The sequence below is a fragment of the Talpa occidentalis genome, unplaced genomic scaffold (assembly GCF_014898055.3).
Source record: "Talpa occidentalis isolate TD23 unplaced genomic scaffold, MPIMG_talOcc4v2.1 talOcc4.15, whole genome shotgun sequence".
In the NCBI taxonomy this organism is placed as follows: Eukaryota; Metazoa; Chordata; class Mammalia; order Eulipotyphla; family Talpidae; genus Talpa; species Talpa occidentalis.
The window spans coordinates 72,206,442-72,219,832 of record NW_023601543.1 but is presented as its reverse complement, the minus strand read 5'-3'; the positions used below and the strand labels follow the sequence as shown (position 1 = coordinate 72,219,832).

Below are 13,391 nucleotides of genomic sequence, written 5' to 3'. Positions count from 1 at the left end.
CTGCATATGAGGCAGCAGACCTCTCCCGGCTCCCCTGATGCTCCCCCTTAGCCATGTATTTAAGTAAATTTTGCCTATTCTCCACACTCAGTCTCTAGTGAATCCTCTCACCCCCCATACCTCTGGCCTATACCCCAGTTCTTCTGTGCAAAAATAAACAAACAAAAAATATTAAAGAAAAAAAAAAAAGAAACTTATCCATGGTCCCATGACTATTAAGTGGCAGAGTAAGGTTTTGAAATTAGACAGAGTGGCTCCAAAGAAGTTCTGTTCTTAAACACTGTTCTCTAGAGTGTAAGTGACTGAGGTTCCCTTGAGACCCCTGCAAATGAAGTATTTTATATCCCACATCTTTTACTGTTATTTAAAATTTTTAAATGTGGTAGAAAAATCACATCACATAAAATCTTCCACCCTAACCATTTTACGTATACAGTTCAGTAGTGTTCGGCATATTTACACTGTCGTACAACAAATCTCTGGAAACTGTTCATCTGGCAAAACTGAAACAGTGCTCACTGAACAGCTCCCCATTTCCTGATCATATCTACATTTAAGTCCTATCATCCCAAACATACCACTCCAATCTCATAAGACTCCTTCCAACTATTATGACATGATGTAATAACAACTCCACAGAGAAAGGAAAGTATTTTATTTGCATAGATTTATATATTTCCAAAATGCAAAACATCTAAGAAATACAAATCCACAAGATATGGGTGATCTTAGTTTTTTGCCTTCTTTTTGTTCCTCAGATAGGCCTTGGAATTTTGTCAAAGAAAACTTTTGTGTTACATTTCATTACAATGACCTATGATGAATCACAACTTAAGGACTATTTTATTGGATCACAGCAAACAAAAAAACACCCCTATTTACTTTCCTTATTTCTTACATATAACTTTTGCTTAAAGAGAAACTGTATTCAAATGCTGATAAAATTTACTAATACTAGATATATATCCTATTTTATAATAATTCTCATTTAAAGACAATTGTGATATTCAACAGATAGAATTATAGAATATAAATATGCATTAATATATATCTATAATTTTATACATAGTAAGCTTTAACCATTCCAGTAAAAGTACAAATGACATAAACATGCATGCAAAGTTATATAATCTATGTTTGAAAAAATAAACAGAAATTGAAGAGAATATTTATCATGAACATTTTCAATTCTTGCTTTTCCTATAACTACTATATTTGGCCCATTAATAACCCTGTGAAATAGCTTTAAGTGTGCTGTAATAAAGGGTGACATGGAAATACACATAGGTTCCAAAGGGATGGTATTTAGGCTAAGTATTAAAGATAAGCAGAGGATTGAAACAAGTTCACATTTGAGGTGCTCATCCAACTTGAGGAAATGAGAGAAACCTGACAGCTAGGGAGCACCAATCTTTAAATTCTACCAAAGCCAAAAATGTGAATGAGGAAGTGGAAGGAGGTTGGGGATAGACTATATCCAGGTCAAAAGGAGACATCATACACCACCTGAGGAGGGGGGTTCCTAAACTTCAAAATACAAACAACGATGTAAACTAATGGTACCTCAGTAATTTTTTTTTCAAAAGACATCCTATGGCCAAACAATATAGTTTAAATTCATTTGCAGAATATGCAGATGCGGAGGAGGCTATGAAGCAAAGGAATGTGACATGATAAGAAATGTCACAGATGAAAATATTTGATCTAAATCCATATGCTAGTGTCAGCACTCATTCTGCCTCCAAATTTTTACTCCTGTTACCTTAGATTGGGTGGTTATCATCTATTTAGAAGGTCTGAGAATTTCTCTAAGAATTTCGGAAAGTCCACAAATTGCAGTACAAGTAGTTTTGGATGATAAGGATATACAAATATGTTTTCTGGTTTTGAAATTTTTTAAAATTGAACTTTGGTGGAGGACTCTGAGTGCCTCAGTGATTACACCCGAGAGGAGAGATCCTGTACTGTCAAGACACTGGCAGGGATGTAAAATAGAGGTACTTCAATAACAATCAATCAATCAGGGATATAAAATAGAGATACTTCAATAACAATCAATCAATCAATAGATAAATAAATAAATAACTTTGTGAGTTATACATAAAACAGTAAAGGTTCTGATAGGCTTGGGGAAATGATGACTGTCATATTTGGATATATTAACTGAAAGATATGTCACCAGTCATCCAAGAGGATGTAAATAACAAATGTCATTACAATAAATAAATTCTTTCAACTAAAGTAACAATTTTACTGATGTTTTCAATAGCTCATTCATTTCAAGCAAGCTTTCGAGAAAATCAGGAAGATGATATTTTTAACTTATACTTAGATATGATATAAAATATTTTAAAGTATTATCCACAAATAGGAATTTACTGAAGCTTTTGTTTGAGAGACAGAATTTCATCTACTCAGTTTTGTCTTTTTCTTGTTATCTTACTCTGTAATCCTAAAATATATTTTTGGGGAGCTGCAGGAATCATTTTTAATTAGCAGATATATTTAAAGATATTTTCATATCACAATTACTTGGTCTTTTCCCTACAATTCCTTATTTGGTCTTTTTCCTTATTTGGTATTTCCCCTACAATTCCTTATTGTTATTTACTGTTATTGTTATAAACTTCTCATTTTTCATTAACTTGTCTATTATAAGTCAAGAAATTTTCACCTCTTCTGTCTTATAATTAATATTTTGTCTGATGGGGACAAAATAATTGAGACAGAATAGAGGAGCAAGATGAATGTTAGATAGCAGGTGCATTTGTATATTATGAAGTGTTTGCAAAATAATAAGCATCACATGAATAATGTAGTTGAAAAATATTGTCTGGCAAATGATATTGAGTCATATATCCAAATCATTCCACAATAACTGAAGAATGAATTATTTTGTGCATAATGCATCCAGTTTTATCAGATAGAGAATTCACTATATGGGGCATCTAGGGTAAAGAGGCTACTGCTTATTAATAGAGAAATAAAATTATCTTTCTATCTCTTAACTATCTATAAATAAATAATTTATACATATATACATATAAACAATTTGAATATCAACAGGATATATGTAGGTTTTCAAATTGCTTGCTTATCTTTAAAATTCTAGCATAGTTTTCTTTTGAAGAACTAAAATTCTCTGGCAAATTTGACTAAGTTTGACTTTTATGTAGCTATTATTTGCACTGTTATTATATTTTATTTCAGCCTACGTATTTGTTTACTTCAAATATTTAATATTGTATGAAAATTAGCTTTAAGTATTAATATTTAGTATATCTAACTTTCACTTAACCTTGACAATAAAATTAAGAACTACTTATTACTATTCATGTTTAGAGATGAGGGACTAGAGATTCAGAGATGTTGCAAAATAGGATAAGGGGAGGGACAAAAAAGGAAATACATTAGTAAACTCTGGAGCTTGGATTTTAACTTTATGGTGGCTTGTGCCATAGTGCATTCTTTTCTTTTTTTTTTTAAAGCATTGGGTTATGCTTCTATATAGTTTGTACACCCAACCATGGAAAATAGAGACATTTAACACCAAAATGAAGCAAAACTCATCCATAAAAACAACAAAAAGATAATACAAGACTTAAATTTTTGGAGTAGTCGATGTGCCTCTCTTCATTTTACCTTTTGGCGGGTTTGGTTGTATCCTCAATAGCTGGATGTGTTTGACCTGACTGGGTGGTTACTGTTGCCATAGTCAGTGGGTGCTGCAAGATTCCGCTCTGTAGCTGCTGTGGCTGGAGTTGTGCCCATGGCTGTTGTTGCAACTGTGGCTCTGGCTGCGGCCCCGGCTGCAACGGTGGCTGCAGTGGCTGAGGCCGTGGCAGCAACTGTGGCAGAGGCCGTGGCAGCAACCGTGGTTGTGGCCGTGACTGTGGCCGTGGCTGTGGCTGCGGCCGTGGCCGTGGCTGAGGCCGTGGCCGTGGCTGAGGCCGAGGCTGAGGTTGTGGCTGCGGCCGCGGTTGCAGGCGTGGCTGCTGCCGTGGTTGCAGGCGTGGCTGTGGGCGTGGCCATGGCTGAAGCCGTGGCTGAGGTCGTGGCTGTGGCCAGGGTTGTGGCTGTGCCTGCAGCCATGGCTGCTGTTGAGGTTGCAGTTGTGTCTGTTGTTGAGACTGCAGCTGCGGTTGTGGTTGATGTTGCAGATTAGGTTGATGCTGCTGTAAGGCAGAGGAGAGCTGGAATGTTTCCTGAGTTTGACTTTGCTCAGGTCTGCTCTGGACAGAGCCAAGTTGAGACAACACAGCTGCCTGGGGCTGCATACAAGTTCCCACTCCAGTGAGGTTGATGACAACAGCTTGCTGAGCAGATAAGGGTGCTGCCTGTGTAGTTGAACCTTGTGCCCTTGAACCCTGTGACACCGGTTGCTGAGGACAGGAAGTGGAAGATTGCTGAAGTTGTTGTGGAATCAATTGATAGAGCCATTGCTGCTGTGGCTGTTGTGGCTGCTGCATTTGTAGTGGCTGCTGCATCTGTAGTGGCTGTTGCTGCTTCTGTGGCTGCTGCTTTGTGTTCAAAATGAGTGAACCTTGTGGAACCTGGAGTACCGTTAAGTGTGTAAGACTTGAATTATTTTCTAAAAAAAGTTGAACACCCATTTGAGATGGTTCCTGCAACGCACCAGGCAGCACATTTGGTGTCTGACCTCTTGAGGGCTGGTTACTAGGCTTTATTCCTGCAGGAGCTGTGGCTCCAGGGGTAGAGCTTTGCACAGGGTTGGACCCACTGACTAAAGCTTGGGCTCCAAAAACAGGGCCCACCACATTGATAATATTCAGGCCAGAGGAGTCGGCCGTGACCTGGGTCACTGGTTTTCTCTGTGATGAGCTGACAGTGGATGGGGTTGGGGTTCCCTTTAAGGAGCTGACAGTGGATAGTGCTGGAGTACTCTGTGATGAGCTGATGGTGGACAATGTCGGGATTTTTTGTGATGAGCTGACGGTGGATAGGCCTGGAGTACTTTGTGAGGAGATGACAGTGAATAGGGATGGTGTTCTCTGTGATGAGCTGACAGTAGACGGGGCTGGGATACTCGGTATTGAACTGACAGTGGAGAGTATTGGGATTCTCTGTGAGGAGCTGACAGTGGAGAGTGTCGGGATTCTCCGTGAGGAGCTAACAGTGTACAGTGTCGGGATTCTCCGTGAGGAGCTGATAGTGGACAGTGTTGGGATTCTCCGTGAGGAGCTAACAGTGGACAGTGTCGGGATTCTCTGTGAGGAGCTGGCACTGGACAGGCCAGTTGCCTTCCTTGATGACCCAACAGTGGACAGTGTTGGGATTCTCTGTGAAGAGCTGGCACTGGACAGGCCAGTTGTTCTACGTGATGAGCTGACAGTGGGCAGTGTCGGGATTCTCTGTGTGGAGCGGACAGTGAACAGTGTTGGAATTCTTTGTGATGAGCTGACAGTGGTCTGGCCAGTTGTTCTCCGTGATGAACTGACAATGGATAGTGTTGGGATTCTCTGTGATGAGCTGACAGTGGACCGACCAGTTGTTCTCCGTGAGGAGCTGACAGTGGACAGTGTTGGTATTTTCTGTGAGGAGCTGACATTAGACAGTGTTGGGATTCTCTGTGATGAGCTGACACTGCACAGTGTTGGGATGCTCTGTGACGAGCTGACAGTGGACAGTGTTGGGATTCTCTGTGAGGAGCTGACAGTGGACAGTGTTGGGATTCTCTGTGAGGAGCTGACACTGCACAGTGTTGGGATTCTCTGTGAGGAGCTAACAGTGGACAGTGTTGGGATTCTCTGTGAGGAACTGACATTAGACAGTGTTGGGATTCTCTGTGAGGAGCTGACACTGCACAGTGTTGGGATGCTCTGTGAGGAGCTGACAGTAGACACACCTGGAGTTTTCTGTGATGAGCTGACAGAAGACAGGCCTGGGGTTCTCTGTGATGAGACTTTAGCGGAAAGACCTGGAGAGCTCTCTGATGCGCTGATAGTAGACTGTGCTGAAGTTCTCTGTGAGGAGATAGCAGTGGATGGGGCTGGGGTTCCTTGTGATGAGCTGACAGCAGACAGATTGCCTACAGGAATCATGCTAACTTGATCCACTTCCACAGAGAATTTCTGAAAAAGACTTGGTGACTTCAAAGTAGGAGTGGGTGATGGAGATTTAAGAAAGCTGCTTTCCTGTTGTGGAATAAAATTGTTCCCTGGGGAACTATTTTCTGAGCTTGAGGAAAGTATGGTGGATAGAGGTGGATATTTGATTCCCTCCCCCAATACTGAAGACTGAACTGACATACTCTCAGACTGTTCTGTTTCTTTCTCTGGAGAAAGATGACTAAGAATAGGTGAGTCACTGGAGCTGTATGACAGGTTGACTGGAGAGTTGGATTTCTCCTGGACCAGTTCCTCTGACTGACTGACTATCATCCCAGCATCAGTCTTTGACCCTGCCATATTCAATTGATCATCCATGGAGCAGTGTGAGGGAGACATATATTTCTCATATCTGACTTTTTTATGTGACCTTATTTTTCCAGAGAAAAGTGGATCATTAAATGACTGCATGAAAGGCAGCTTTGTTTTCTGGTACTGATCACTAGCTTCACTTCCAAATACATAATCATCTTCTACCTCCTGGGTTGGCCAAACTATTGGTTCTGAATCCTCACCTTCTACAGACTCCTTCTCTTTAGCATACTCCTCCACATCCACTTCAGAAGGTATGGCCAAGTCACAGGGTCTCTGTTGCCATATATCTATACACTTTCCTGCTATAGGAAATTTGAGGTCACAATGTTCACCTGTTTTACTTTCTTGCCCATTTTTGCAAGTTAACACTCTTAGCTCAGGAGGAGGTAGATGAGACAACTCCTGCTTCTTATTCATAGAAGGCATAGAATACCTCTTGAAACTTTGTTTCATTGGGTTAGTATTCATCTTTTGTTTGTTGTAAAGCAGTCTGTTTTCCGTGCAGGCTACTGTTATAGAAGGATCAAGACACAGGGGTTCCGCTGTAGCTAAGATCAACTGGCTCTCCAGCAAAAGTTTGTCTTCCTGGGTCCAGTTGTGGTCATCACCAGTTATTGACTGCACATCCGCGGCTAAAGTCTGCATGGTTGGACGTAAGAGAATGTGCCTACTTTGGTAACCAGGGGGTTCCGTATTGCTGCACTGCCTGTAGTCCCGAACTTCTGCTATGACACACCCACGATGAAAAATATTAATCTCAGATTTTTCCAGGAGATCTACCAGAACAGGGGGTAATTCTTCTGCATCCAAGTATTGCAGCAATTCCCCTTCTTCATAGCGCATTCGGATGGTTTCAGAATAGGATTCATTATTTTCCTTGAGCATCAGAGAATAGCCCTCATTTCCTGGGTATAGATTGACCACTAAACACGGCAAGGACTCTCTCGCCACAAGCTTCTCTAACAAATTCACATTACTTCTTAATTCCTCAGTCCCCTCAGGCTCTTTTTCACATTCCTCAACATATATGTCGTACAGTTTTTGGTGGAGAGACTTTTCCCCACTAGGTGAATGTTTCGTGTTAGGCGGCCTCTGTTGGGCACTTTCAATGATCGACTCAGCACGATCCAAAGCTCGTTCTAAAGCTCGTTGCATTACGGCATAAATTAGGGCCCCTAAACAAAGAGAAAATGTACGTGTGTCTATAAAGCAACCTGAAAATCCTACCTTTACTATCAATGTGTAGCTCTGAAAAACACTGCAACTCCACAGTGAAGTCACAAGCATAACTTCAATATGAACTTCAAGAAAACCTCCTTCAACAAAATGCTATGCAAGTTCGCGAGAGTTCTCAAACATACCTGTATCAGAACTCACGTTGGCATGGGCCTCTGAGCTGATCTCGCTTTCGCGTCACGTAGTTGCTACCATAGGCCGGAAGTTGACGTGCGAGGGCTAAGGTCATCTACCCTTATGTGCGCCTGCGTGTGCATTCTCATACTGTCCCGTGGAGCGAGGGGACGAGAGAGAGGAGTGGACCATGTTCTGTACTTCCTGTTCCGGGGCTTGTACTTACTGCTAATGAGTTGAAGCAGGTATCTCTGTTCACTCACTGCATTTTTCCAAGATAATGACAAAAACCGTTTTTAGGGACTGATGCAGTGTCCTTTTTTTTTTTTTTTTCTTTCTCTCTTTCCTTTTGTAAAATAAAGACCAGCTTTCATAAATACATATATAAATAGTTGAGCAGCTTTCATTAATACAAATAGAAATTTATCAGACAACTAAAAGAGTCATGCCATCGCAATTCTGGAGTTAGGAGAGAAATCTAAATCGGAGGTATTGATAAGGATGTTGTCAACATCTATTTGGAGTTATTATCCAGAGGTTGTCACCCAGATTCAGGTACTTTTTAATGTTATTAGAAATACAAGTTATGTAATACTTAAGGAAAATTTGTAAGTCAGGCATTTTTATCCTCATTTTTCAAATGAGAAAACTAACATTGAACCAACTTAATGGGTTCAGGGTGCAAAATGGCAATCAATCGAGGCAGGTTACAAACCAAGATCTCTGACTCTAAAGCCTGACTTCTACTTTTCTAGGAAACTACCCCTAAAAGCAGAGGAGCATTTGAAAGCATTGATGAGAAATTGGGTAGCAGGGTCCCAACTGGATTCATATTAAGATAGCTTGTAAATTGTGTATGTTATTTTCCACAAATATAATGTATTAACTTACTTCTTTTGAAGTAAAGTTGATCTTTCATCAAGATATCCCATTATAACCAGTTAGCACATGTCTAAAGTTTACATGGAAAAATAAATATCCAAGAATAGTGGAGAAAATGATGAGGGGGTATCCCAATATTACCTCAGTTAAAAATAAGTAAGAAGGGCCTCCCTGGTGGCACAAGGGGTTAAGCACTGCACTATGAAGCAATCCGCAGCTTCTGCAGCATGAGTTTGATCCCCAGCCACTGAGGGAGCTTCCCACATGACGCAGCAGACCTCTCCTGACTCTCTCACTGTTCCCCTCAGCACTGTACTTCAGTCAGTCTGCCTGTTCTATTCCCCACTCTATGTCTGGTGAATACTCTCACCCCCTGCATCTTTGGCCTGTACCCCAGCTCTTGTATGCATAAATAAACAAATCTTTAAAAAAATAAAAATAAACAAGAATATAAATAAATAAATAAATGTAAAATTTAAAGTGTTTTTTTTAAGATTTATTTATTTATACAAGAACTGGGATACAGCCCAGATGTGCAGGAGGTGAGAGGATTCACCAGAGACAGAGCGGGGAACAGAACAGGCAGAATGATTGAAATACACTGCTGAGAGGAGCGGCAGGTGAGACAGGAGAGGTCTGCCATGCCATGTGGGTATCTGCAGCTGGCCGGGATTGAACCCATGCTGCAGAGTCTGCGGACAGCTTCACAGTGCTTCACTCAACCGCCTGCACCACCAGGGAGGCCTGATAAATGTAAAATTTAGAATAATAATTAATGTCAAAAACTTGCCATATCAGGTATTATATTACATTAAACAGTATATTGCAGTTGCATAGATTTCAAGAAAAATAAGTTGTGCAGATGGAGATCTGTTCCCCAAATATACAAGAGTTTGTTAAACAATATCATGTCAGTGGAGAAAAGATTAAATTTTTAACTCATTGATTTTAGGAAAATGAGCCTATTTGAAGAAAAAATTGTATATTTACCATTTCTATAAAAATGAATGGGTCAAAGAAGAACAGTAGTAGTATAAGAAAAAAATATGGGAGAATTTAAAAATATATATAATCACAGATTGGAGGAGGTCTTTCTAAAACACACAAAATCCAGAAGGTATAAAGTGAACAGTTGATAAAATAATTACAAAGAAATTATTGGATGGCAAACAATCAAAATAAATTACATAATAGATCCCAAACCTGGAGAAAATATTTACAATACACTTTGACTAATAGGCTTAATGTAAAAGAGATCTTACAGCTCTGCCATACTATTATTTTTAAGATTTATTTATGCATACAAGAACTGGGGTATAAGCCAGAGTTGTGGGGGGTGAGAGGATTCATCAGAGACAGAGAGGGGAACAGAACAGAGAGATTGACTGAAATACACTGCTGAGGGGAACAGCAGGTGAGTCAGGAGAGGTCTGCTACACCATGTGGGTAGTTCCCTGGTCTGGGATTGAACTCATGCTTCAGTGACTGCTGATAGCTTCACAGATTACATCTTAACCACTTGTGCCACCAGGGAGGCCCTCTGTCATACTATTTTATGTCATGTTTGTGTCCCTTTTTTGTTCCTAAAAGTTATCTTTATACCAGATGGTATCGCTCATAGCAGGAATTTAGAAAACCTAAATAAGGGACCAGGAAAAAGACTAATTATAATAAAGTAAAAATCAAAATCAACAAGCAACTATGAACCAGAGACACACTACGGGGGGGGGGAGAGAGGGAGTAGGAGCAAAACAAGGGTGGTGGGACTTGTATGGGGACTATAACCAACATGAAAATGCATACATTGTGCAAAAATGAAAAATGATGTAAAAAATATATATAAAATAAAAATTTTTAAAAAAGGTTATCTTTATGCTGACACCTTTAGGTAATCACTCATCCCCTATTTCTCTTATGTTAGCTTTAAATAACATTTTTACTTCCACCTACACGTTAATGCATCTGGTTACCTAGATTCCATTCTTCCTTCTCTTTGTGTTTTTTAGTTGTGTTATTTCTGCTTTAATGAGCAAACAATATCTGTACATTATTCCTCCAACTTTAATGCTACCTGTTTAGTACCGTATTTTCAATTAAATGCACTTACTACCAAAAGTTCTTCAAATCTTTCTTCATCTTTTCATTTTAAAATTCTCTTCCTTTATTTATATGTAGAATACTCCTGACATTTTTTTTTTTTTAACTTTGCTGGTTACAAAATCTTGGCACATATACTGACATTTACTTTTAACTCTTGAATATGTTGCTCTGCTTTGTGCTTTGTTTTTTCTTTACTGTGTATTTCTTGGCTTTTCCGTGGAGGTTCAGAGGCTATTTTCTCTATTTTAAAAGTAGAATAGTTTATTAAGATATTTCTTGGAATTGACTATCCTTTCCCATTTTCCTGGGTCCTTTTAAAATATAAATTCAGGGCCTTCCTGGTGGTGCAGGCAGTTGAGCACCACATCGTGAAGCTGTCCGCAGCCTCTGCAGCACAGGCTAGATTCCCCACCAGCCAGAGAGAAACCCACATGGTGCGGGAGACCTCTCCTGTGTCGCCCGCTGCTCCCCTCAGCAGCATATTTCAGTCAGTCTGCCTGTTCTGTTATCTGCTCTGTATCCAGTGAATCCTCTCACCCTCCCGCGCATCTGGCCTGTACCCCAGTTCTTGCATAAATCTTTATATATATATATATATATATATATATGTTTCTGTATATATATATAAATTCATAGACTGTATTTCAACAATGTTTTCTTGAATTATAGTCATAAGATATTTCTTCTGTTGCTTTGGTTTGCTTTTTTTACCCTTTAGGAATTTCAGTTATAAGTTAATTAAATAATCTCTTCCTATCTTTTCTCTCATATTTTTCTAAACTTTTTCATATTACTTTATTTTTGAACTGTCATTTTGATCCTATTATTTCCCCTGGGTTAATGACCTTATTTTTATTAATTTGTGGGAGTCTTGAGGAGTCTGAAGAATTATTTGAGACCAGGTACACATAGTACTGCCTATTGGGATATCGAAAAAAAGGAACATGGAAAGAGCATTGGCCCAAAAGTTGTTAACCCTTCTTAAGAAGCATGAAGCACCTTTGAGAGGAAGACTAAGAGTGAAGAAATTGGCTAAGATAACTAATGAACCAGTGTATTATCACTATAGGATCAGTACAGTGTCAAAGAATGATAAGAAAGGAGACTTAACATAAAAATGTACTATGTATGTAAAATACCACCACTACCAACAGTAACAAAATCTACATACCTCAATGGCAGCAAAAGGGGGTGTTTTTTTAAAGATTATTTATTTATACAAGAACCGGGTATAGACTAGATTCATGGGAGGGTGAGAGGATTCACCAGAGCCAGAGCGGGGAACAGAACAGGTAGACTGACGAAATACACTGCTGAGGGGAGCAGCAGGCGATGCAGGAGAGGTCTGTGGCGCCATGTGGGACCCTCGTGGGCTGGTATCGAACTGGCACTGCAGAGGCTGTGGACAGCTTCACAGCGCGGTGCTCAACTGCCTGCGCCAGTAGGGGAGGCCCAGAAGGGGGTGGTTTTGAAATACGAAATCAAGTAGGACTTGCTGTCTCCCTAACTTACCTATCTGAAAGTGTCTTCTGTTGCTGGAGTTCAGGGGATAAATAATTTAAAAAAAAGAAAGAAAGAATGTCAATTTAACAACTTAAACCATTGCAAAGCTCGTCCACAGACAGTGAAGTGGGTCAGAGGCTAAAAAATACTTTTTTTTTTCCAAAGAATGCAACATTTAATTACTCTGATAATTTATACAAATGTTATCCATCAGTGGGGGGCAGAAAACCTATCTGAGTGCCACAGGGGTAACTTAAGACTCAAGAGGCAATGAATAAGGAAGACAAAAACCTAGGAAAATGCTGGCATTTAAGGAAAAAGGAGAGAAAGGATGGAGGCACAAAAGTAAAACACCCTCTAATAAAATATCAAGATGCGTGGACCTAAATAGCATTGAATGATACATTATTCTCAATACACATGGCAGTTGAAAGCCAGGAATTTATTGATAATTTGATAATTTCCTGAAAATGCTGGTGAGAAATTCTATGGTGAGACCAAAGAAAAGGGGAAATCTGAATTGAGAAAGTGAGGAGAATAGTGTATGCTATCACTGAAAGATTTTTATGACTGAAGGAAAATAAGTAAATTATAGGTAGAAATAGAGGACACACATATGCACACACAAAAAAAAAAAACCACCTTTATGTAAAATATCTCAATAATGCATTCATGGATCGGGTAAATAAAACGTGCATAATTACAAAATATTTTTACTAATGCATTTTTGGAGTCTTTGGGAAGGTTTTAAGCCTTCCTATAGATGATCATTTAACAAATGATAAATTAGCATACCTAAAGCCACAATTCTAACTTACTTATGTTATGTGAATTGTACATTATAGACATAACACATGATAAATGATACCAGTAACTACAAAATCCAATGATTCAGTGATACTCTGTACAAATTGTATTCCAAATAAATCCATATGTGTAAAAGAAAACCAGAAGTCAGAAAGTAATGTAATAGCTTTTACAAATTAGCTACCAAGGTAATTACAGTTGTATCTAAGAGACTAGTGAACAGAAAGTTTTTGAAAGTAGGAACGATTGCTATGCTGTGTATAAATTTAAGCTTTAAGAAAGTACTCAAGGGGGCCTCCCCTGGTG

The 13,391-nt window shown here is 39.3% G+C and overlaps 2 protein-coding genes across 3 annotated transcripts in view; one reads left to right on the top strand and one right to left on the bottom strand.

Annotated features, from left to right (window-relative positions):
* Window positions 1–13,391, top strand: part of IL1RAPL1 (interleukin 1 receptor accessory protein like 1) — a 1,141,580-nt gene that overhangs the window by 630,170 nt on the left and 498,019 nt on the right. The window lies entirely within an intron of this gene.
* LOC119245723 (transcription factor SPT20 homolog) lies at window positions 3,639–7,833 on the bottom strand. The gene is made up of 2 exons (XM_037511693.2): window positions 7,805–7,833; window positions 3,639–7,618 (listed from the first exon to the last, which is right to left on the bottom strand). Exon 2 carries the CDS (start codon window positions 7,596–7,598, stop codon window positions 3,639–3,641), a length of 3,960 nt encoding a protein of 1,319 aa, XP_037367590.1. The 5' UTR covers window positions 7,599–7,618; window positions 7,805–7,833.